A 26,547-nucleotide genomic window follows, 5' to 3' on the forward strand; every position below is an offset into this window, starting at 1 on the left:
CAGAGGTATATCTTCATGTTTCTATTCTTCTAGCTCACTGGAAATACCTCCGCTTCGGCTTCAAGGAACTCCCAATTCAGAGTACTTCCATTTGGCCTCCCTACAGCTTTGAGGATATTTTCCAAGACACTAATCTGATTGTTAGATTGAGACATCAAGATATTCACAGCTATCCATAGCTGGACTACCTTCTGATAAGATCTGGCACAAGAAACAAGACCCAACTAGACACAAGGTTGACCATACAATGCCTTAAAGATCCTGGCTTCATAGTCAACCTACAGACGAGCTCCATATCTCCCTTTCAATGACTGGAACATCTGGAAATTATCGACAGCTCTCTCAACCAATTGTCCCTACTGCAAAACAAAACACAAAGACTAATGTAGCTGTCATGCTCCACAATCAAGCCTAGGTCAACATCCCTCATGGCCGTGGTCAAGCCACTGGGCCTCATGATATTGAATATAGACGTGATCGAATGGGGCCGACTGTACACAAACAGCAGCAGCAGCTGTTATGATCATGTCAATTTCAAATCATGCAGAGAACAAATCTGCCCCTCCAATCACCAGTCAAAAAAGACCAACCAAACCATCTAACGTCACAAAGCAAAGCATACTGGAAGCGAGATGCACTGCAGATTTTCACTGACACTAACCTCTCAGGTTAGGGAGCAGTGTTAGATGACAAGCCAATCTAAGTAACTTGGTAACAAACAGAATCCAAGAAGAATATCAGCCTCCTAGAGCTGAGAGCCATGTTGCTAACATTTAGACATTTCACCATCAAGTACAATATAGACACATCCTCATAAGAATGGATAATATTTTGATTCCTACATCAATAAGCGGTCACGGTCTTCCAGTCTCCACAAAGAAGCTCTGAAAATCCTTACGGGTCAGGAACTTATTATTGATTACAGTAGAACACATAAAGGGATTGGCTCTGTTGACAAACTATAAAGGGAAGAGAGTGGTCTCTCAAAAAGGAGCTCTTCCTGCTGATTGGAATTGATTTAGACAACCACAAACATTTTCACATTCACTTCAGTAGTTCGGCAGTGGAATTGACTGCCTAAGGAGGAATTGACTGCCTAAGCTCCCCTTCACAGTCTTCAAGCACCAGCTGGATAGATACTTATCATTGATGCTTTAGGGTGATCCTGCATTGAGCAGGGAGTTGAACTTTATGATTTTATCCCAATTGCACCTGGATATACTTGAGCACCAGTTGGTTGAAGGAAGGTGGTTCCTGAGATATGATCCTGATGTGATGGAGACTCTACTAGCATCACTAAGACAGTCCACCAGCAGAATATACAATATGTCTTTGAATACCTTCATATAATGGTGCAGGAGAATAGGGGGGTAACCTGCTCCAAGAACTCTGGCCCCCTCCCATTTGACCTGTTGATCTCCTTGGGGGTAATTGTGATGAATGTTTTTAGAATTTTAGTATTTTATAGATTGATGATGATGATTGTATATCATTGTTGTTGTTACCTGCACTAAGCTCCAGAGAAAGGGCAGGTTATAAAAATAAAGTTTCTAGAAATTTATTTATTTATTTACTACTACTACTACTACCACTCCTCGTTAAGACCATTGTCTGACTGAATTACTGGGTGATTGCTGGGAGGATTAAAAAGGGCTGCTCCTTGCCAGAGGCAGACCTCAGACAACTGAGAGCACGTGGAGAGAGCTACTGGGGAGTGTTGCGGCTGACCAGGTAAAGCTATTGTGCTGACTGGGTGAGGTGATTACTGGGTGATTGCTGGGAGGATTAAAAAGGGCTGCTCCTCGCCAGAGGCAGACCTCAGACAACTGAGAGCACATGGAGAGAGCTACTGGGGAGTGTTGCTGCTGACCAGGTGAAGCTATTGTGCTGACTGGGTGAGGTGATTACTGGGTGATTGCTGGGAGGATTAAAAAGGGCTGCTCCTCGCCAGAGGCGCGAGAGACAAAGGGCTCTTGGCCTGTGGCTCTTAGCCTGGGTTTCTTGGCCGAGCAATTAGAATCAGTAGATTATATTTCCCTAGTACTTGCACTGCCTAGAAATTACAATGGACCTCCAGGACACTCATCCCATCATCTGCAGTGAGTGTGACATGATTGCCTTCCTCCCAGAAAACAAGATGGACTACATCTGCCCCAAGTGTAAGTTGGTAAGACTTTTGGAGGAAAGGATTAGGGGATTAGAAGACAGCATTATTACTCTGACCCAAAGTAAGAAAGGGGAGGAGTTCATAGACCAGAGCCGTGCAACTCGGAATAAAGAGGATACAACCAGTCCTGAAGAGGATAAGGAGATTGACCTCACTATGGAGCCTCTGCAGACAGTTCGGAAAAAGACTCAACGGCGTAGAGCGAGAGAGTTCTCGGGCCTTTGGAGCTCCAGAATAGATTTCAGGCCCTTGCAGAGTAGGTGCAAGGGTCAACGAGGGAAGAGGTTTCAAAACAAAGTCTAAGACAAAGGGAAGAGGCCACGGGGATAGAAGGAAATGGTGTTGAGAAGAAAAAAAAAAGGAGAGTACTGGTAAATGGAGACTCCCTGCTAAGAGGAATGGATCAGCATGTGGCTGGGCCCGACCCCCTAACCCGAGAGGTGTGTTACTTGCCAGGGGCGAAAATTAAAGACGTTTCAGAACGGCTGCCCAAACTCCTCAAACCTACGGATTGCTACCCATTTGTGATGGTCCATGTGGGAACGAATGACATGTCCCTGATTACCATCGCTCCTGTTAAAAAAGACTATCAAGATCCGGGGAGGAAGCTCAAGCAAATGGGGGCACAAGTGGTATTCTCTTCAATCTTGCCTGTCAAGGGGAGAGGAATGCGTCGGGAGAGGAAGATAATGGAGGTGAATCAGTAGCTGCGTAGTTGGTGCCAGCAGGAGAGATTTGGTTTCTGGGAACATGGGATAGGCTTTCTTGAGGAAGGCCTACTAGCACCTGATGGACTGCACTTATCGAAGCTGGGGAAGAATGTGTTTGGCAGGAACCTGGGGAGATTCATCAGGAGATCTTTAAACAGAAGCCACAAGGGGAAGGAGACGATCAACATGGGGAGTGTAAGGAAGGAGAACGATTGGGGGCAGCCCAACCGGCAAAGCCAGCTCATAGGGAACCAAAAGTAAAAGGATTCAGATGTCTTTATACTAACGCCCGAAGCATGGGCAATAAGAAGGAAGAGCTGGAACTTCTCATGCTGATGGAAAGATATGATCTAGTAGGCAGCACAGAAACTTGGTGGAATGATTCTCATGACTGGAATGTAATGGTGGATGGATATGAACTGTTCAGAAAAAACAGAATAGATCAAAGAGGTGGAGGAGTGGCACTGTATGTGAGGAAAGGGCTTACCTGTCAGGAAATTCTAGTGAAGGACAGCATATCTACAGTGGAAAGCATCTGGGTGAAAATAAGCGAGGGGAAAACAGTGTAGTGGTTGGTGTCTGCTACCGACCGCCTGACCAACGAGAGGATGTGTATGCTGCACTTTGTGAGCAGCTTGAGAAAATATCCAAGCGGCAGGACCTTGTCATCATGGGTGACTTCAATTTCCCAGATGTGTGCTGGGAAACAAACTCTGCGAAGCGTCCTCAGTCATGCAACTTTCTGACCTGCCTGGCTGATAATTTCATTTATCAAATGGTAGATGAACCCACAAGAGGTTCAACCATACTGGACTTAATACTGACCAACAGGCAAGAGTTGGTGGATGAGGTGAAGGAGGTGGGGACATTAGGGGGAGGTGACCATGTCCTCATAGAATTTCTTTTGAGATGGGGAGCCTAGGAAGCTTGTAGCCAGATGCGGATGTTGGATTTTCGTAGGGCAAACTTTAATAAACTCAGAGACATGATGAGTGTCATACCATGGACGAGAATGCTGGAAGGGAAGGGAGCATGTGAAGGGTGGGCGCTACTCAAACAAGAGCTATTGCATGCTCAATCAATGACTATCCCAGAAAGACGAACACACTGCAGGAGCTCTAAGAAGCCTATTTGGATGAACAGAGAACTTCAAAAGAAACTAAGAAAGAAAAGGGAAATGTTCAGGAAATGAAGGGAAGGACAGAGCTCTAAAGAAGAGTACCTACAGGTTACTAGGCACTGTAGATCAATCATGAGAAAGGCCAAAGCTGAGAGAGAGCTAAGATTGGCCAGGGAAGCCCATTGTAACAAAAAAAGATTTTTCAGTTATGTGAGGAGCAAACGTAAAGTAAAGGAGGAATAGGCCCACTGTTGGGTGCAGATGGACAAACTCTTAATGGAAGATGCAGAGAAAGCAGAAAGGTTTAGTGCCTATTTTTCATCTGTTTGTTTTTTTCCGATTCATTCATTCAAACATCTGTTTTTTTCCCACAGGTCAAAGGGTTTAGGCACATCTAGAGATGGCAGTAGCCAAAGGATAGTGTCTGGGTGGCAGGTTAACGTGGACAGAGAGGTTGTCGAGAGGTATTTAGCTGTACTGGATGAGTTCAAATCCCCTGGGCCGGATGAAATGCACCCGAGAGTGCTCAAAGAACTTTCCAGAGAACTTGCACAGCCTTTGTCCATCATCTTCGGGACCTCTTTAAGGACTGGAGATGTCCCAGAGGACTGGAAGAGAGCAAACATTATTCCAATCTTCAAAAAAGGGAGGAAGAATGACCCGGGAAACTACAGACCAGTGAGTCTGACCTCTGTTGTGGGGAAGATAATGGAGCAGATATTAAAGGGAGCGATCTGCAAACATCTGGAGGACAATTTGGTGATCCAAGGAAGTCAGCATGGATTTGTCTCCAACAGGTCCTGCCAGACCAACCTGGTTTCCTTTTTTGACCAAGTAACAGGTTTCCTGGATTGTGGAAATTCGGTTGATGACATTTACTTGGATTTTAGTAAAGCTTTTGACAAGGTTCCCCATGATGTTCTGATGGATAAGTTGAAGGACTGCAATCTGGATTTTCACATAGTTAAGTGGATAGGGAATTGGTTAGAGAACCGCACTCAAAGAGTTGTGGTCAATGGTGTTTCATCAGACTGGAGAGAGGTGAGTAGTGGGGTACCTCAGGGCTCGGTGCTCGGCCCGGTACTTTTTAACATATTTATTAATGATCTAGATGAGGGGGTGGAGGGACTACTCATCAAGTTTGCAGATGACACAAAATTGGGAGGACTGGCAAATACTCCGGAAGATAGAGACAGAGTTTAACGAGATCTGAACACAATGGAAAAATGGGCAAATGAGAACAAGATGCAATTTAATAAAGATAAGTGTAAAGTTCGGCATCTGGTCAGAAAAATGAAAAGCATGCCTACTGGATGGGGATACGCTTCTAGGTAACACTGTGTGTGAACCTTGGGATACTTGTGGATTGTAAACTAAACATGAGCAGGCAGTGTGATGCAGCGATAAAAAAGGCGAATGCCATTTTGGGCTGTATCAACAGGGGCATCACATCAAAATCACAAGATGTCATAGTCCCATTGTATACGGCACTGGTCAGACCACACCTGGAGTACTGTGTGCAGTTCTAGTGGCCTCACTTCAAGAAGGACGTAGATAAAATTGAAAAGGGTACAAAGGAGAGCGACGAAGATGATCTGGGGCCAAGGGACCAAGCCCTATGAAGATAGGTTGAGGGACTTGGGAATGTTCAGCCTGGAGAAAAGGAGGTTTCTCAGCCTGTTCAGCCTGGAGAAAAGGAGGCCTACTCTTCTCAAGGGCTTAAACCTTTGGAAGGAATCATAGCCCACTCAATCAATAGTTCATCTACCACAGCTGTTTCTCAATGTAATGTATTGTTTTTGGAGATTTGTAGCGTAGCCACCTGGGCAGCTATGTCTGCCGTCATACACCATTACAAAATGGACTTAAAGGCTGCAGTTGATGCAGCCTTTGGGTGGCAAATGCTTCAATAGGTGGTGTGAGAGGAATTGAGACACAATGCTGCCTTCCCATTTCAGAAGAATCTTTGTAACATCTGAAACATCAGGATGTTGTTCTCGCCTCAAATATGTGAAGGGAACTTTGGACATACCATGAAGATTCCTTCTATTTGAGGTAGAGGAGGACATCCTGGACTCACCCTGATACAGGGAATTTCTCTGGTTAATAAACCTCTTGTCTCAACTTAAACTATTTTTTCCACAGTTACAGTCATCTGTTGACTATTGTTTCTTCTCTTAAATGGGATTGGCCCTCTGGCCTCGTCCTGTAGTTTTATCTTGAAGTTATGTCCTCTTGGCAGTAACAAATGATTAGACATTGCATGTTTTCTATGGAAAGCTCTGGAAATCTCAGAAGAGGGAGGTACTCTTCTCAGGGGCAGGAACAAAATACCCTATTTCCACGGATTGTGGAAGGAGTACCCAATTTCAATATGTGTCTCAAATAGAAGGAACCTTCATGGTAAGTCCTAAATTCCTTTCTCAGTTGTTCAAATATGATAAATGTATTTCTCTTGAACTCTTGAACTCTCTATTTTGTATTATTTATATGAATGGCCTCCTGAAGGATACTTGACAATACAGTTTTAATGACAACAAACTTTGTCATCAGGTAACTTGAAGAGCTGTATGTTTGTGTGACCTGTTTCTTCTTGTTTCAGAATAACGGGGGGGGGGGGGGGAAGGCTCATTTACATTTTTAATTGCTGTATTTATAATTGTGTATGTACACTGCCCTGAGCCAGTCTTGTAAGGGTAGTTTAGAAATCCAGTAAATAATAGTAATTATTATTATCAGATGGACAGGAGCAGATTAGATCACTAAGGTGCCAATTACTAGTGGTACTATGAAATCAATTTAAAGCTGTAAATTTGGGACCAGTCAGGAAACCCACTAGGTCCTTACTAGCACAGAGTGAAAAATTACAGGTGCTTTTTTTTATCCTTTCATATCTGTTCATTTATTTGCTGATGTGTCTAGCTTACTGCATTTTGATTGCAGAATGATGTATTGCTCATCTTCAAGAATAATTCCTCTAAAATAAATACATAAGCTTTCAGTTGTTGAGAGTCTGAGACTATTTTGCTCACATATAAGGGCAGGTATGTCACTGATGTAGTCACAGCACTAATACACTTCGCATTAAATGTCTGTCCTTTTTCCTTTACCCTCTTTTTTAAAAGTAGTGCAAACTGTTTTATTTAAGTATGCATTTGAGAAAGCATGATTAATTTCCCTGCTTTTGTTTGGGGCTTTCAGTCCGGTATTTTTTTTTACTAAGGGAAGAACAAAGTACATATAAATATTTTAATTTAACAATTTAAGTAATGTTGTGGCAAATCTTTGAAGCCATTTAATTGTTGATTAAAGCAGTGCTATTTCACTGTCAAGATTTTTGGGGTATAAATTTTCCAAGAGTCTAGGCTTCCTTTGTCAAATCTGATGAAGGGAGCTTGGATGCCCAAAAGCTTATACCCCCCAAATCTTTTTGGTCTCATAAGGTACTACTGGACTTGAATCTAGCTCAATAAAATCAGAGTCCAGTAGCACCTTTAAGACCAACAAAGATTTAATCAAGGTGTGAGCTTTCGAGTGCAAGCACCCTTCGTCAGACTATGATCTTCTTACATGACAGGGAATATATAGCAAAAATCAGTTCTGTTACATCTGTGTCACAACCAGATACAGCCAATGATAATCCTTTGTCAAAACAGCCAATGAATCTCCTAGAATTTAGTGTACTTTACAAAGAGAAACCAAAGTGTTGCTGGTAGAGAGATCAAAGGCCTCTCCATATGTTGCTTGCTCCATACAACTGTGAGACATTCCTCCCAGGGAATTCCTGGTCACTTCCCAAGGACAGGGAGTCAAACTCAAAATTCCATTACAATGCCATATCTTACAGTCATATTATCACAAATAAAATACATAGTGAGGAATATGGATACACGTTGAACAAGGTTAGCATGAATAAAAAAAGCCTTTGTCTCTATTTAGTCCTGGGTATGTCATAGTATAGAGTTTTGTAATAACAGTCACATAATCCCAATTAAATTAAATTGTGAGGAATGTGGAAACAAAAGTTACATAAGGTTAGCATGCATAGTGAGATAAAAAAACCTTTGTCCTTGTTGAGTCCAGGGTATGTCAAAGTATTGAGTGTTGTAATAACTTGCATTTCTGCAATCTCCCTTTCTATTCTGTTCTTGAAGTTTCTTTGTAATAAAACAGCTACTTTTAAGTCCCTTGTAGAATGTCCTGGAAGGTTGAAGTGTTCTCCTACAGGTTTTTCAGTCTTGTGGCTTTTGATGCCAGATTTCTGTCCATTAATTCTTTGATGGAGGGTTTGACCTGTTTGCCCTATGTAGAGAACACAAGGACATTGTTGGCACTTGATGGCATATACCAAGTTTGAAGATGAGCAGGTGTATAAGCCTTTGATGGTATAGCTGTTTGATGGACAGCTGTCCAGCCTTAACAAGGGAGACCACCATCTATGCTGTATTGTTGAGTTGTTCTTACTCTTAGCAATTTTCTTCTAATGTTCCACCAAAATTCACCCTGCTGTAACTTAAGCCCATTAGATCTAATAACAAGAGTATATATGTATATTTAAGTTGAAATTATCAATAAAATGAATTTTGGTCCAAAACATCTACTTAATTATTTGTGTTTCAACCAGGTCATACAGCCTAGTAATATAGAAGGCCCATCATCTATTTTTTGGAAGTACAAAAGGTAGTTTAGAAACATCAGTAATATTATCCATGTTTTATATTTTAATTTAATAGCAGCACCTGCAGAACAGTATCTTCAAGAGAAGTTGCCAGATGAAGTGGTTTTGAAAATATTTTCTTACCTACTGGAGCAGGATCTTTGTAGAGCAGCTTGTGTATGTAAGCGCTTCAGTGAGCTGGCTAATGATCCTATTTTATGGTAAGTGAAAAAGTATTCCTATTATCCTGAAATATATTCCATATAAGAAGCACAATAGAAAATTTAGTTTCTAGTAAATGAAATAAAAACAGGCACTTGAATTATATAAGAAGTTGTGCTACATACTGTTGAAACAGTACATCTGTTTTGGCTGGTATATAAATGTTTTGAATATGCAGTCTTTCTCAGATTCTGGTCATATGGCTTTTGTATGGAATGTGCTATCTTCCATAGAAACTGAGCTGTACTCTTGTGATTGTGGAAATACGCTTGAATAGTATGCAAATGTTTTTTGCCAGATATTCACAAGTGAAGTTTTCTATGCTTTGGATGACTGACTTCTTTCCACTATTGTCTGTTGTAAGCAGCACTGGAAGGCTTTCTTATAGTTAATAAACAGATTTCTTCTAGGAATGTATCACTATTAGCCAGTCCCGTCTACCCCAACTCCATTTAAATATCTGACACCCTCCCATATGCATCTCACATTCATATCTTGTTACATTTGCCTTCCCTATCTTGGTTCTTACCCTTTGCTCCTCCTTTTCTTCATTTTTCATTATTTGATAATATATTTAGAATGAAAACTCATCAGGGTTCATCCATAGAAACAATTATATCACTGCTACTCATTGTCATATGTACATAGTGTATGGATTCTTATGATCATAATCTTTAACCTGCTTCGCGGATTAAATAATTCATAAGGGCCGTGGCGGCGGGGCCTGTCCATGATGAGGAAGGGTGTTGATAAGCCCCTTCCCCCGGACTGACACTCGGAGGGCCCAATCGGCAGGTGCGAAACGCCTCCTGATCCACCCCCCACATCGGCCGCTTGCAGCCCCCCGCCATTCCCTGCCTAGCCCATGCCGCACAAGGTTGCCCACTGCCCCCGTGCCGCGGCGACGACACGGAGCCGGACCCAGCCGCGAACACGCCGCCTCCCCACCGCCGCGAAACAGGACCCGCGGCCGCGGGTGAGCCTCCGGCCATGCCGCAACAACAAACCCAGCCACTGCTCCCTTCCCCCACACCTCCCCCCGCGCCGCCAGCCGCCACCTACCTACAGAGACCGCTCCTCACCGCATCCACCACCACCCGACAGGTGCCTGCTGCACGCGGCTGCCCCAGCGACCGGCCCGGGAACCCCTCAAGCTGCGCCCAGCCCACTGGCCCCCGCACCGATGCCTCCCGGCAGACGCTGCACCGGCAGGGACAGCGACGCAGGCCCCAGCCCCAGCAACACTACCTCCTCTGCTGTCTGGCGCCACCCAGCGTCCCGCCCGCCATCTCCAGCCTCCCATTCCAAGGTTTGTGCCACGCCCGGTCCACACATGGAGGGCCCACACGACAACGCCGCAGCCACACAGGCTGTGCCATCCCCGCCCTCCGGTGCCGCCGCCAATTCACGCACCCACCCCGCAAAACTCTCCCAGACCCCTAGCGCCCGCTGTCTGCAAGACACAACGGGCTTACGTTCTAGTCATTAACATAATTGTGTTGACCTGTAGATGGTAGTCATCTTCTGTTCAACAATCCTTAACTCGCCCGCGGCTCGGGCGCCGCGGACTAAATAAAGCGCTAAGTGCTTTGGGGGAGGAGTTAGGGTGGGCTTTTTCCGTGATGAGGAAGGGGCCTGATTGGCCCCTTCCTCCGAACACACCATTGGCCCGGCCAATTCCCGCCCTTCCAACAAGGAAGCAACTGCGAGCCATGCAGAGCGCGGCTTGCAGTTGCTTCCTTGCCGGCGCCCTGACGTGGTGAGAGGCGCTTTGCGCCTCTCGCCGCGTCAGGCCGCCAGCCAAGGCAGCCCCCGTCAGTCGCGCCGATACTTACCTATAAAGCTGAAGTTTTGGTATGCATGTAGCCTAAGTCTGATTGATTGCATCTGAAATGGGGTCATTTTTTTAACCTAAGAATCAATCCTGTTTACTTCTTAATTAGAGGTCAGCATTCTCGTCGCACAAAAGGCAGCCAAGCCATGTGTGGGATAGAATGTTGAGCTTTGAGGGTTCCATTGAGTTGCCAGCCTTCATTGTGCAGATGGGGGAGTCTTCTGTTAGCAGCCATAAACATGCATCCATGTTTGCAAAATTCAGGCTTTGTTTATTCACTGTTTAAATATAAACATAGAACTTAGCTATACATAGTATTAAGTGTTTGACTATCAAGTATCTGTGGGGACAGGTAATGCAGAATGGAATACTGCATTTGCTTTAATACAAGGACAAGTGGGGAAACTCATGGCTGGAGAAGAAAATGCCTTCCTTTCCTCCGTTTACTTGCCTCTGTAAATCTGCAGTGCTACCATTTGCTTGGCTCATGCTGTCTGGGGTGGGGGTGGGGGGAGTTCCTGCTCCTCCTGCCTGCATCACTCCCACTGGCCTGGCTCATGCAGCAGTGGAAGAAGGTTAGGCTCATGCTTCCCCCCAGCAGCACTATTACAGTCCCTGCTGCTGTCCAGATTCTGCATTTGCTTGCTCACTGACCCCTTCTCTGTCTGGCTGCTCACTTGTTGCTTTGACTCCCCTTCCACCTTATTCTCATAGTAACATTCCTTTGTTGGGGGTGGATTAAAAGACTCCCTCCATTAAAAAAATTTTTTTTTTGCAAACTTGGTGGGGAGAGTCATGAGGGATGCAGAAAAATCTATTTTCTCTATATGTTGCTTCAGCTTCCATATCTAAAGATCTGCACCTAGGAACATGGTAAGAATTAGATATAACTAGTGGAGAAGCCTGTTTTTAAAAGTGGGGGGGGGGGCTGGAGGCCCCCCATGGTTTCCCAGCCCCCAGGATGCCAGCAAGAACAGCAAGAACAATGTGATTAGCATGCATTGTGCATGGCTGACCTTACCTGCACTCTTCTGGAGGCTGACAAAAGTGGTGTGGCTGGCGTGCAATATGCCCAGCCAAAGTTCTGCACCCTCCCATGGCGTGCAGGAGGCTGACGAGCGGTGCAGAGCATGTGTGGATGGCCGCACCCAGCTATTCTTCCTCCTCAGGCCGTGCGATGAAACTGCATGGAAGAGGAGGAGAAAGAGGCAGGGGGCTAGGGAAAAGCCTCAGTTGGCCCTCAGTTGGGGGCTGCCATCACCCTACTAGGGTTATGTCCCCCATTGTGGGTCAATGAGAGCGGCATGTCATTGGAAGGGCTATGCAGTTTTTGTGTGGTATTTAAATAGGTTGGATGTTATGATTATTGTGAAGAAAACAATAAAACCAATGGAAGATCAGTTAAGTTCAAATCTTGTTCAAGTTTTGCACACTCAACGTTTTAAGTTATATGTTGAGCACATGCTTAATCCTTTGTACACATCTAGGCCCTTACGCTAGTAAAGTTATATCTGGGTATATTGTTTGACTTTAGTGATGACCCTCAAGCTATGTTTTTAAATGTGCTTCTCTTTTGTTGGTTTACACAGTAAAAATGAGAAGCAGGAACAGTTAGTTTGGTACTTGCAACATTGCTCAAGGTTTCTCTGTTTCATGTAACTTTTAATATATTAAGTTTGATAAATGCTATTCAACTAATTTACAAATTTGTCTTTTGCGTGTCTTTTTGTGTTCAGGAAACGACTCTATATGGAAGTATTTGAGTATACACGTCCAATGATGCACCCTGAACCTGGGAAATTTTATCAAATTAATCCAGAAGAATATGAGCACCCAAATCCCTGGAAGGAAAGCTTTCAGCAACTGGTATAAATATCTTTTAAGAAACCTTTTGTCATTCTTATTTCATGTCGCTTTGGTAGATGAGAGGCTGAGGAGAGATGTGAGAAACGAGAATTTCCTTTCAGTCTTCTCCATGAGTCTGTTGAGCACTTCTGTTTTTGCATCTCCCATCTGTGCCCCTCTTCATTGGATTTTTAGAATATCATCACTAACATCCCAATTCACTCACTAGTGTAATTTTTCATTTTCCTAGACTTTCCATTGCTGTTTGTATAAGTGCTGGGAGATTTTAGACGATAATATCTGCATTTGCCTTTTTAGCCATTGAGTCACACTTGTTGACTCATGTTTAATGTATGGTCTACTAAGACTCCTAGATCCTTTTCGCACATGCTACTGCCAAGACAAGTCTCCCCCCTCTTATATTGGTGTATTCGGTTTTTCCTACCTAAATGCAGAACTTTACATTTGTCCCTATTGAATTTTATTTTATTTAGTTTAGCCCAGTTTTCAAGCCTATCAAGATCATCCTGTACTCTGATTCTGTCTTCTGTTGTGTTTGCTACCCCTCCCAGTTTAGTATCATCTGCATATTTAACAAGTATCTCCTCTAATCCCTCATCCAAATCATTTATTAATATGTTGAACAATACAGGTCCTCAGGTCAGATCCCTAGGGCACTCCACTTGTCACTCTTCTCCAAGAGGATGCTGAACCATTAACTAGGTACCCTTTGGGTACAATCTGTTAACTAGTTATCGATCCACCTGACAGAATTAGGATCCATATCGCATTTTACCAGCTTGTCAACAAGAACATCATGTGGAACCTTATCAAAAGCTTTACTGAAATCCAGATAAACTATGTCTAGAGCATTCCCCTGATCCAGCAAAGTAGTCACTTCTCAAAAGTTTTGCCACACTGAGCACTGTTTCCTTCACAAGAGAAGACTGAGGAGAAATAGGAGTTAAGCAGTTCAGCGCTCTCTTCACCATCATCATCTGTTATAATTTCACTTTCTTGTCCTCGCAGTGGTTCTACGATGTCCCTATTCTTTTTCTTACTAGAAATATAACTAAAGAACCCTTCTTTGTTATGTTTAGCACCTCTTCTAGCCTAAGCTCATATTGTTGCTGCTATGTTATTGTACTGTAATAGTCCACTTTAATGGGGTTTTAGCTGGACTGCCACTAGCCTTTTGGGAGTGGCGGGTAACAAATTTAATAATAATAATAATAATAATAATAATAATAATAATAATAACAATAATAACAATAATAATAATAATAAAGATTTAGTTTTTCTAACATCATCATTATTATTAATATTATTATTATTATTATTGGATTTCAACATGGATTTCAATATTGGATAACAACATGTTAAACCTCCATAAAACCCCTAATACATAAACACCTAACAAAAATCCCCAGTCCACCCAACCCACCCCACCTGATGGAACTGTGCAGGAAACCAGGGATCACTTCTGATGTAGATGTAGAGGGAGGGGCCCAATCTCAAAAGGGGAGGCGCCGGCCTCAACCATAAGCCTGGTGGTAGAGCTCCATTTTGCAGGCCCTACAGAAGGATGGCAAATCCCGCAGGGCCCGCAGCTGCTCCGGGAGCTCATTCCACCAGGTGGGGGCCAGGACAAAAAATGCCCTGGCCCTGGTCAAGGCCAGACGCGCCTCCCGGGGGCCAGGAACCACCAATAAATTAGTCCCCGCCGAGCGTAGTGCCCTGCGGGGGGCATAAGGCATCAGGTGGTCCCTCAGGTATGTGGGTCCCATATCGCGGAGGGTCATAAAGGTTAAAACTAAAAACCTTGAACCTGATCTGGCTAGCAATTGGTAGCCAATGCAGCTGGTAGGCCCGTGTAGAGCGAGTTACAGAAACATCTCCCTATAGTTATTAGTTATTTGTTTATACTCATTCTTGGTAACCTGCTATATCAAGTGCATCTTAAGCACTTTGCTTTGCAAATGTAGGCTTGACAGCAATGCCTTGTGAAGACAAAAAAGAAGCCAAAAATCTTGAAGATTAAGATTCCCAGTGAATGGAGGATATGGTAAAGTGGACTCCTCAGTCGTCTACATAAATCCTTGTCTTTCTACACATGACAAATAGAAGAAATTTTGCAAGATAAGCAAAAGCATAGTAGTGTACCTAATTTCAGTAGACAATTTTTCGTAGAATTACCCCTTGTTTTTGTACAGTGCACAGCATTTTTCACAGTTCTCCTAAAGCCATGTAGCAACCTTTCAAGGGAGGTATCTTAAGATACCATACTCAGATAGTGTATATATTCTGTATCATATGACCTTTGAATGTATTTAAGTTTCAGAACCTAGCAACTGTTCATGCACTGCTATAGTTTCAGCTCTTTCACAGCTTTTGCTTAACTAGCTGTCAATCCGTACGCTTTCCTCTCTACTACTTTTATGTGTCTTTTCCCTTTCTTCTTCTCTAGTCTGTCTAATGTAGATTGTAAGTTTGCTAGGAGGGATTGTCATATTTAGTGTTCTATATAGAGCCTGAGGCAATAAATGTTGAATCAGTGTTAATTTATAATCAAAGTTATTTGTCAGGGAAGGTTAATAGATCAGGAAACCTTGCAAACTGTCACAGACTTTGTCTACAGTTAGGGCTGAATAAAAAGATTGTGTTTTTTTATGGGGGTTTCAATAGGGTTTTATATATATCTGTTACCTTCCACAAGTCTTTGGACAGTGGCGGGCTCGAAATACAATAATAAATAAAAATAAAGAAAAATCTGACTTTATCTTTGAGGCAGAAGTTACTCAGATCCCTGAATGAGGAAATAATTCTTGCACCAGATAGAACAGATTTCTCTTGACACATTATCTGAAGATAAGAGTATGATGTGCAAAGATTGCCAGATCCATAATTTATAAAGTATAATTGATAATTGCTTTCCACTTGTACGCAAAGATGGTCATGCCTTGCACTGCTTCTTGGCAAATGCCAGGGAGAGTCACTGCTTATTTGTGGATGAGATGAGCATCATTGCTTGGTAGGCAAGGGAATGATCACTGCGGGAGTTGCCTTGTTCAAGGCTACAGGTTACAGAGAGGGATAGGAAGTTTTAAACATGCTTTCATCATTCCCTCCTCACCAAGTACAGCTTTCTCATTTGTACTTAAACATAGCAACAGATCTTGGAGTCTACATTCATCTGCAGAGTATAGTTAATATCAGAGTGCCATGAGTAATTCTCAAAAATTGTTCAATGTTGTACTTGTTTACTTTGAAAAAAAATCATATGTCATATTTTATCATAGGCTTACTTCAAAATGTTTTTTCCCCATTTTCAGTACAAAGGAGCCCATGTAAAGCCAGGATTTGCAGAACACTTCTACAGTAACCCAGCGAGATATAAAGGACGAGAGAATATGCTGGTATGTTTCTAAGCTGCTTTTAAATGAGCATAGGTATGTGTTACCCATGGCTATTCATCTTTAAATTCTTCTTTGTTTTTCTCTTAGTATTATGACACCATTGAAGATGCTTTAGGTGGTGTTCAAGAAGCTCACTTTGATGGACTTATTTTTGTTCATTCTGGTATATACACTGATGAATGGATTTACATTGAATCTCCAATAACCATGATTGGTGCAGGTATTTAATTTTTCAAGGCATTGTCTCAATAGCTTAATTGTCTTGTCTGATTTCTGTTTAACTGAGTTAATAGTTTATGTTAAAACCTATTAGTTGACTTTATTGTATTAACTCCCATGGAATATTTATTGAAATTGTTTTATGAAATTGAAAGCTATGATTTCTCTTCCCCTCCACTAATCTAAAGCTTGAAGATGAAGTTCACGGGTAAGAAGGGGTACGGTGGCTGACTTCATTTGTCAGCCTTACTTTAATTGCCAGTTAAAAATACTGTTTTCTATAAAAGGAATGGCATTTAAATTGAGGGGTAAAAGTAAAGGTAAAGGTATCCCCTGTGCAAGCACCGAGTCATGTCTGACCCTTGGGGTGACGCCCTCTAGCGTTTTCATGGCAGACTCAATACGAGGTGGTTTGCCAGTGCCTTCCCCAGTCATTACCGTTTACCCCCCAGCAAGCTGGGTACTCATTTTACCGACCTCGGAAGGATGGAAGGCTGAGTCAACCTTGAGCCGGCTGCTGGGATTGAACTCCCAGCCTTATGAGCAAAGCTTTCAGACGGCTGCCTTACCACTCTGCGCCACAAGAGGCTCAGAAATTGAGGGGTAGCTTGTTTTATTTTAGTGAATTCAGAAGTCTTCTTTGGAGGTGTCCTGTGTCTTCAGTTTATAGGATGAAATAACACAGGAGAACCAATGTAGTTACTGTGTCTGTCTGGAGAGAATCAGGTTCAAATTCATGCTCAAGGGGTAGTCAGCTACTTCGGCTAATCAGTCTTTCTCAGGTCAACTGAATCTTAAAACCCTTTGAGAAAAGGTGGGATAGAAATGTATTCTTTTATAATTTATGCATGCCATTTCCTCTGTCAAAACTGTTCCGCATTATATGAATAGCTGTTTCACTGCTTTTTATGTTGTTGACATAGGCTTACTCCAGGTCCACTATATTCTCTTGAGTGCCAACTTTTCATAGAATCATAGAGTTGGAAGGGGCCATACAGGCCATCTAGTCCAACCCCCTGCTCAACACAGGATCAGCCCAAAGCATCCTAAAGCATCCAAGAAAAGTGTGTATCCAACCTTTGCTTGAAGACTGCCAGTGAGGGGGAGCTCACCACCTCCTTAGGCAGCCTATTCCACTGCTGAACTACTCTGACTGTGAAAATTTTTTTCCTGATGTCTAGCCTATATAGTTGTACTTGAAGTTTAAACCCATTACTGCGTGTCCTCTCCTCTGCAGCCAATGGGAACAGCATCCTGCCCTCCTCCAAATGACAACCTTTCAAATACTTAAAGAGGGCTGTCATGTCCCCTCTCAACCTCCTTTTCTCCAGGCTGAACATTCCCAAGTCCCTCAACCTATCTTCATAGGGCTTGGTCCCTTGGCCCCAGATCATCCTCGTCGCTCTCTTCTGTACCCTTTCAATTTTATCTATGTCCTTCTTGAAGTGAGGCCTCTGGAACTGCACACATACTCCAGGTGTGGTCTGACCAGTGCCGTATACAATGGGACTATGACATCTTGTGATTTTGATGTGTTGCCCCTGTTTGATACAGCTCAAAATGGCATTTGCCTTTTTTACCGCTGCATCACACTGCCTGCTCATGTTTAGCTTACAATCCACAAGTACCCCAAGGTCTCGTTCACACACTGTGTTACCTAGAAGCGTATCCCCCATCCAGTAGGCATGCTTTTCATTTTTCTGACCCAGATGCAGAACTTTACACTTATCTTTATTAAATTGCATCTTATTCTCATTTGCCCATTTTTCCATTGTGTTCAGATCTCGTTGAACTCTGTCTCTATCTTCCGGAGTATTTGCCAGTCCTCCCAATTTGGTGTCATCTGCAAACTTGATTTCAATTCATTGAGTTTTTATTTGCAACTTTACCTTCCCCTTAAACCCCTCTTATAATTTTTGCCATTTTAATTTTTTTTACATAGTTCGTCTGCCTACTTTGGCAAAAACAGCCATCATATTGGTGATTCTACCCTCCTTTGCTACTACCCTTCTTAGAACCTCTAGTTGGGAGATGGTATCTTTAAACATTTTCCCAAAAGCACAGTTGTTTGGTTTATATGTTCTGCACTGGGAGCAATTCAAGTAGCATGGTATGCTGCCCTAGCTGGCCACACCCAGTAGCAGCTGTATTGGAGGAGAGTCAGAGTTCAGTCCAAGTCACCGGAAGTTAAACAAGTACAGTGCAGAGCAAGGCAAAGAATAGTCGAGCAGTACCAAGGTCAGAGTCCAGAGAATCCGATAGTCAAACAAAGCCTTAAGCACACTTTACCAATGCCGGAGTCAAGAGAGAAGCCAGGGGTCAGTTGCCACCGATCAATCAGATGTTCACAAGAGCAGAGCCGGTCGGGGTGGTGGTAGTATAGATTGCTTCCACACCTGAAAAGTCACATTTGTCTTCCTAAAAGCAGCCCAGCTAATTAGCTGCACCTAGGGGATGACTCTTTTCCAGCAACCCAAGAGACGACTCTACACATGGACATCACCAGACGGTCAACACAGAAATCAGATTGACTATGTGCTCTGCAGCCAAAGATGGAAAAGTTCTATCCAGTCAATAAAAACAAGACCAGGAGCTGATTGTGGTTCAGATCATGAGCTTCTTGTTGCAAAATTTAAGCTTAAATTGAAGAAAGTAGGGCAAAGCACTAGGCCACTCAGGTATGAACTAAATCATATCCCCGACGAATACACAGTGGAGGTGACAAATAGATTTAAGGAATTAGATCTGATAGACAGAGTGCCTGAAGAACTATGGACGGAGGTTCGTAACATTGTACAAGAGGTAGCAACTAAAACCATCCCAAAGAAAAAGAAATGCAAGAAATCAAAATGGCTGTCTGAGGAAGCTTTACAAATAGCTAAGGAGAGAAGGGAAGTGAAAGGCAAGGGAGAAAGAGAAAGATACACCCAATTGAATGCAGAATTCCAGAGAAAAGCTAGAAGAGATAAGAATGCCTTCTTAAATGAACAGTGCAAGCAAATAGAAGAAAACAATAGAATGGGGAGGACCAGAGATCTTTTCAAGAAAATTGGAGATATGAAGAGAACGTTTCATGCAAAGATGGGTATGATAAGGGACCAAAATGGTAGGGACCTCACAGAAGCAGAAGAGATCAAACAAAGGTGGCAAAATTATACAGAAGAACTATACAAGAGCGAGCTTAACATCCCTGATGACCAAAATGGGGTAGTTACTGACCTGGAGCCAGACATCCTGGAATGTGAAGTCAAATGGGCCTTAGGAAGTCTGAGCAACAATAAAGCTAGTGGTAGTGACAGCATTCCAGTTGAACTATTCAAAATCTTAAAGGACGATGCAGTAAAAGTGCTACACTCAATATGCCAGCAAATTTGGAAAACTCAACAATGGCCACAGGATTGGAAAAGGTCAGTTTACATTCCAATCCCAAAGAAGGGCAATGCCAAAGAATGTTCAAACTACCGCACCATTGCACTAATTTCTCATGCTAGCAAAGTTATGCTCAAAATCCTACAAGCTAGGCTCCAGCAATATGTGGACCGAGAACTCCCAGAAGTACAGGCAGGATTTCGAAGAGGCAGAGGAACTAGAGATCAAATTGCCAACATACGCTGGATCATGGAGAAAGCTAGGGAGTACCAGAAGAACGTCTACTTCTGCTTCATTGACTATGCTAAAGCCTTTGATTGTGTGGAGCACAACAAATTGTGGCAAGTTCTTAAAGAGATGGGAATACCAGAGCATCTTATTTGTCTCTTGAGAAATTTATATGCAGGTCAAGAAGCAACAGTGAGAACTGAACATGGAATCACTGACTGGTTCAAAATTGAGAAAGGAGTTCGGCAAGGCTGTATACTGTCGCCTTGCCTATTTAACTTGTATGCAGAGCACATCATGAGAAATGCGGGATTAGAGGAGTCACAAATTGGGATCAAGATTGCAGGGAGAAATATCAACAACCTCAGATATGCAGATGATACCACTCTAATGGCAGAAAGTGAAGAGGAACTAAAGAGCCTGTTGATGCGGGTGAAGGAGGAGAGTGCAAAAGTTGGCTTGAAACTCAACATCAAGAAAACAAAGATCATGGCATCCGGCCCTCTCAATTCCTGGCAAATAGAAGGGGAAGAAATGGAGATAGTGACAGATTTTATTTTCCTGGGCTCCAAGATCACTGCAGATGGGGACTGCAGCAAAGAAATTAAAAGACGCTTGCTCCTGGGGAGGAAAGCTATGGCAAATCTAGACAGCATCCTAAAAAGCAGAGATATCACCCTGCCAACAAAAGTGCGTTTAGTCAAGGCTATGGTCTTCCCAGTTGCAATGTATGGCTGCGAAAGTTGGACCATAAGGAAGGCCGAGCGTCAAAGAATTGAGGCTTTTGAACTCTGGTGCTGGAGAAGACTCTTGCGAGTCCCTTGGACTGCAAGGCGAACAAACCGGTCAGTCCTCGAGGAGATCAGCCCTGACTGCTCTTTAGAAGGCCAGATCCTGAAGATGAAACTCAAATATTTTGGCCACCTCATGAGAAGGAAGGACTCCCTGGAGAAGAGCCTAATGCTGGGAGAGATCGAGGGCAAAAGAAGAAGGGGACGACAGAGAATGAGGTGGATGGATGGAGTCACTGAAGCAGTAGGTGCAAACTTAAATGGACTCCGGGGAATGGTAGAGGACAGGAAGGCCTGGAGGATCATTGTCCATGGGGTCGCGATGGGTCGGACACGACTTCGCACATAACAACAACAACAAGGGGATGACTCACCCATCCTCCCACCAGAGCTAACCCAGCTGGCCCCCATCTATTCTGGCAGCGTGCCTGCAGCCTCTGGCTTCTTTGGTGTTCTGCCAACCCCACCCTACGGCTTCGTTTGAGTCGCTTGGGTGATCCATTTGAATCTGATTCAGACTCCTGCTGTGGCAGTGTCCATGATCTCTCATATGCCAGCCCCAGCTGACTGGAGCAGCACTTCCCAGCGTCCCTGTCAGAATCCCCTGTTTCTTCAGCCTCTTCAGCCAGAGCTGAATCAGCTCCCGGGTCCAGTTACTCTGGCAACTCCTGGGAGACGGGAGGTGGCAGCGGGGGCGTGACACATGATGAACATAAACTATACAGTACCTTAAGCACATAATATTTTATGCAACTAGGAATATTCAGGAATATTGTCCCATGTGCCAACTCTGGTCCTGATGCCAGCAGTTGGCAGTTCCCTAACTTATGGCAATTCACCTATAATCTTCTAGAGCCTTGGCCTTTTTCCATCACAGCTCCCATTCAGTGGAATGGGCTCCCTTAAGTGACAAGGGGAGCCACCTCGTAGAGATCTTGCAAGAAAACTACAAGGCTTGTTTGCTAGGGATTTTGATTGGGTATGGGCAACAGGTATCTTTTAGGGGTGATGGGTGGTATTTGATGTTATTTTAGTTAGTTTTAATCTATAATTCATTTATTTATTATGTAAACTTTTATTCTCAGCAGTCACCTGTAAGACACCATGAGTCACAAGGAAAGGCAGGTGCAAATAAATAAATATGGCTAGACTATGAACTAAGTTGTAAGCTGTAAATGCTTGGAGAAAGTAATGATAATGTTCAGGTGCTGAATCTCATGGTTCTAATGGGACAGTTAACATCTTAGTTGTTATGCAGAGCCTGTAAGACTAGTCCTTAATTTGGAGCATGGAACTGCATGTGTATTTTTTCCCCCTTACATCTTCAAGCAGATAGATTGTGAATTTCATGAGTGAGGACCTTGCCCAATTGCAGTCATACTCAAAATCTGACATATGAATCACTGCATATATAAATAATAACACTACTATAAAGTCCCCGTTGCTTTACTCCTCAGGATCAAGCAGGAATCATTTTCTCTGCAGCCACATTTTAATGGGGAATTTCTTTAAACCGCCTCCTTCCCTGAACATTTCAGGGGGGAAATGCGGATTCTGATGGTTTGATGGGCCTACAGAAATGGAGCAGTAAAGCTGCAGGAAACAAGTGAGTTTCAGTAAGCCATTCCTCTAGTTAGCCACTGTGAGATTTGAAGGAATGACTCCTCACTTTGGAAAGTTACCTACAGATCCATATGCCAGTGCGGATTTGGTTGGAAGAGAGGGGTTAAAAAAAAAACATACTAAGGAGTAAGACTTCTAAAGGACCATGGCACCCATTGAGATAGGTCCAGACAAATGATGACATTTTGCTGCTGAATTCTTTAAGAAAAATGGGCAAATGAGAACAAGATGCAATTTAATAAACATAAGTGTAAAGTTCTACATCTGAGTCAGAAAAATTAAAAGCATGCCTACTGGATGGGGGATACGCTTCTAGGTAACACTGTGTGTGAACGAGACCTTGGGGTACTTGTGAATTGTAAGCTAAACATGAGCAGGCAGTGTGATGCAGCGGTAAAAAAGGCAAATGCCATTTTGGGCTGTATCAACAGGGGCATCACATCAAAATTACAAGATGTCATAGTCCCAGTGTATACAGCACTGGTCAGACCACACCTGGAGTACTGTGTGCAGTTCTGGAGGCCTCACTTCAAAAAGGATGCAGATAAAATTGAAAGGGTACAGAGGAGAGCAACAAGGATGGGGCCAAGGGACCAAGCCCTATGAAGATAGGTTGAGGGACTTGGGAATGTTCAGCCTGGAGAAAAGGAGATTGAGAGGGGACATGATAAGTCCCCTCTTTAAGTATTTGAAAGGTTGTCACTTAGAGGAGGGCAGGATGCTGTTCCCATTGACTGCAGAGGAAAGGACGCGCAGTAATGGGTTTAAACTACAAGTACAACGATATAGGCTAGATATCAGGGAAAAAAATTTCATAGTCCAAGTAGTTCAGCAGTGGAATAGGCTGCCTAAGGAGGTGGTGAGCTCCCCCTCACTGGCAGTCCAAGCAAAGGTTGGATACACATTTTTCTTGGATGCTTAGGATACTTAGGGCTGATCCTGCGTTGAGCAGGGGGTTGGACTAGATGGCCTGTGTGGACCCTTCCAACTCTGATTCTATGATTCTATGATTCTAACTTGCTTCCAAATATCTGCTATTGTGAGTATTATCCTGCACAAAGACCCTTTTCAAGTGAAAGGAACAATTCCATAGTGTGTATTCCCTGAATTATACTGGACATTATAGTTATCTTAATTTTTGAATATCTATTTGTTGTGTATTAACAGGTGAAAACTTTTTGTCCTTCAAATGCATGTTTTTCCTCTTCTAGAAGTTTTCCCTTTTTTATTTTGCATTACTGGTTTCTTAAATCTTTCCGTGGTGTACGTGTGAGTACATGTTGGCACGTAAAAGAGTGTATTAGTTCCTTCTTTCATCCATCTAATGCCTGGAATAATAATCATTTAAATATTTAAAAATGACTTGGTGAGCTCTAGTAATCTTATCTGTCTGTCTCTATTGTCTGATAGTTCAAGATAAAGATTGTTTGTTTGTTTGTAGCAGCGGAAGAGAGAAAGAGTCCAGTAGCATCTTAAAGACTAACAGTGTTTGTGGCAGGGCATGAGCCATCCTGAGTCACTGCACACATAGCCATTAAATAAGAGGGTTGCAGCACCTGGCTACACTATCTTGTTTGGTGTAGTGGTTAGGAGTGCAGACTTCTATTCAGACGAGCTGGGTTTGATTCTGCACTCCCCCACATGAAACCAGCTGGGTGACCTTGGGCTCGCCACAGCACTGATAAAGCTGTTCTGACAGAACAATAATATCAGGGCTCTCTCAGCCTCACCTCCCTCACAGACTGTCTGTTGTGGGGAGAGGAAGGGGAAGGCAAATGTAAGCCACTTTGAGACTCCTTCGGGTAGAGAAAAGCAGCATATAAGAACCAACTCTTTTTCTTCTTCCTCCTCTTCTAATTTCCTTTATCATTATTTATTTTCACAGATGAGAAATTCACATTGTAATTTTTCTGTTCAATAGTAAATGTCTGGTGATTTGATGATTTTGAAGTGCTCTTCTATTATTCTTTATCCAAAGTTCTATTTTTATGACAAAGTCTACATTTACCTTTTCAAGCAGATCTGATCCTGTATCATATGTAATTTTGTCAGATCAAACTGTACTGTATTGTTTCAGGAGCAGGGTGTATGCTATGAGGGCTTCTGCTTGGATTTATAAAGAACTGAGTCTGAATTGTAGGCCTACTGTCACTTTGCATGGACCTTAAACTTTTTCTCTGCTGTTTCTGAGGACAATACTAGATTTGGTGAAGCTGAGTTATAGTAGGCTAGATTTCTATTGAACATTAGGATAACCATCCCAAGTGTGAGAGCAGTTTAACAATAGAACTAGATATCTAGGGAAAAGGGTAGTGGGATCTCCCTCTGTGGAGCTCTGAAGGTTGCATAACCATCTGTTAGGGATGTTCTGGCTTTGAATATCCTGTATTGACATGGTTGATCACGAACTACTGGCTTGCCGCTCGCCGGTATGGGGATAAGGGGCACAGTGCTCAGCTGGTTACATTCCTTCCTCCATAACCGGATCCAGAGGGTGGCAGTGGGAGAGGAGTTATCGAGCCCATATTGACTCCCTTGTGGGGTCCCTAAGGGCTCGGTTCTCTCTCCCACGCTATTCGACATCTTTATGAGCCCTCTGGCCCAGCTGGTGCGGAGTTTCGGCTTAGTGTTTCTTCATTATGCGGATGGAACCCAGCTGTATCTCCTTATGGATGGTCTCCCGGACTCCCCTCCGGAACCATTTGCCAGATGTTTGGAAGCCGTGGCCGAATAGTTAGAGCAGAGTCACCTGAAACTCAACCCCTCCAAGACGGAGATCCTGTGGCTGGGGAGGAAGGGGGCAGCCCAGGAAGCGCGTCTGCCTACCTTGGCAGGAATGCAACTGAACATTGCATTCCTGGCCAGGAATTTGGGAGTGACCTTCGATTCCTATCTAAGCATGGAGGCTCAGGTCAAAAAGGTAGCTAGCCAGGCATTTCTCCACCTTCGCCAGGCTTGGCTACTAGTGCCTTACCTGTCCCCTGAACACCTGGCCACCGTGATCCATGCGACAGTCACCTCCAGAATAGATTACTGTAACTCGCTGTATGCAGGCCTGCCCTTGAGCCTGACCCGGAAATTGCAGCTGGTACAAAATGCAGCAGCTAGGGTCCTCACAGGAACTCCATGGAGGACCCATATCCAGCCAGTGCTGAGGCAGCTGCATTGGTTGCCAGTTGTGTCCCGAATCCGATTCAAGGTTTTGGTTTTAACATTTAAGGCCCTACGCGGTCAGGGACCCGTATACCTGAGGGACTGCCTATCGCCCTATGTCCCCCGCAGGGCCCTGTGCTCTGCGGGTACAGATTTGTTGGTCATTCCCTGCCCTTGGGAAGCGCATCTGGCCTCGACCAGGGCCAGGGCCTTTTAGGTCCTGGCCCCTACCTGGTGGAATGAACTCCTGGGAGGGCTATGGGCCCTGCGGGAGCTTTCAGTGTTCCATAGGGCCTGTAAGACAGAGCTCTTCCGCCAGGTCTATGGTTGAGGCCAGCGCGCTAACGAAGATCTGCTGGACCCTCCCCCCCCCCCCCCCCCCGGATAAAGATACTACCACTGTATGGCGGACTTGGAGTCATGGGCCCTTCCTTACCCCCCTCTAGGGGATAAATAAATTTGAATTGGGAATTTTATGGTTTTACCATCTCTATGGGACAGATTTGAAATTTAATGGCTTGTTGCTTTTGTTGTATTATTTGTCTGTGGTTTTAATGGGTATTTTATTGGGGGTTTTGAACAGACTTCTGTGACCTGCCATGAGCCATATAGGACTGGCAGGTAAGAAATTAATAAATAAACAAACAAATAAATATTGAGTTCTGTGGCTGGACTTAATGGCCTACAATATTTCTTCCAGCTTCATATTTCTAAAAATCAGTTTATTTAAATAATTCACTCTGCAGTGAAATCATACGCGTGTTTGCCTCGTGTGTCTAAAATAGCGGTCCCCAACCTTTTTCAGGCTGGGGACCGGCGGCAGCAGGGAGGGCGAATGCCCGACCGTACATGCCGTGCACGCTTGGCCGCGCACATTGTGCGTGCCCAGCCTGGCCGCACACGGGCGTTTTCAGCCACGCATGGTGCATGCACACGTGTGCGGCCCGGCCGCGCATGAGCATTGCGCGTGCGCGGCCCTGCTTCCCTCCCCCCCCCCTCACAGTAAGAAGCTTGCCGGGCCGCAAGCTTGTGGCCTGGGAAGTTTCTTACTGCGGGGGCGGGGAGAGGGAGCCGCGGCCCAGTGCCAGGGCCTTTGGGCCGCGGCCCGGTGGTTGGGGACCACCGGTCTAAAATATCATAAAACTGGATTCAAAGTCCGTTCCTAAGAACGGGCTTTGAAGGCCCCCGCCGTA

The 26,547-nt window shown here is 43.9% G+C and overlaps 1 protein-coding gene across 3 annotated transcripts in view; it reads left to right on the top strand.

Annotated features, from left to right (window-relative positions):
* FBXO11 (F-box protein 11) overlaps positions 1-26,547 on the top strand; it is a 143,413-nt gene that overhangs the window by 83,434 nt on the left and 33,432 nt on the right. For 2 of the 3 annotated variants that reach the window (XR_013230540.1, XM_077335139.1), the window contains exons 4-7: positions 8,731-8,875; positions 12,447-12,576; positions 15,888-15,971; positions 16,059-16,191. Coding sequence is in view for 2 of the 3 variants with exons in the window: in XM_077335139.1 (XP_077191254.1) it covers positions 8,731-8,875; positions 12,447-12,576; positions 15,888-15,971; positions 16,059-16,191 (492 nt within the window). In the remaining variant the exon portion in view is untranslated. The remainder of the gene's footprint in view (positions 1-8,730; positions 8,876-12,446; positions 12,577-15,887; positions 15,972-16,058; positions 16,192-26,547) is intronic. The other variant, XM_077335147.1, reaches the window with a different exon arrangement.

Source organism: Paroedura picta, chromosome 1 (genome assembly GCF_049243985.1).
Source record: "Paroedura picta isolate Pp20150507F chromosome 1, Ppicta_v3.0, whole genome shotgun sequence".
NCBI classification, from domain to species: domain Eukaryota; kingdom Metazoa; phylum Chordata; class Lepidosauria; order Squamata; family Gekkonidae; genus Paroedura; species Paroedura picta.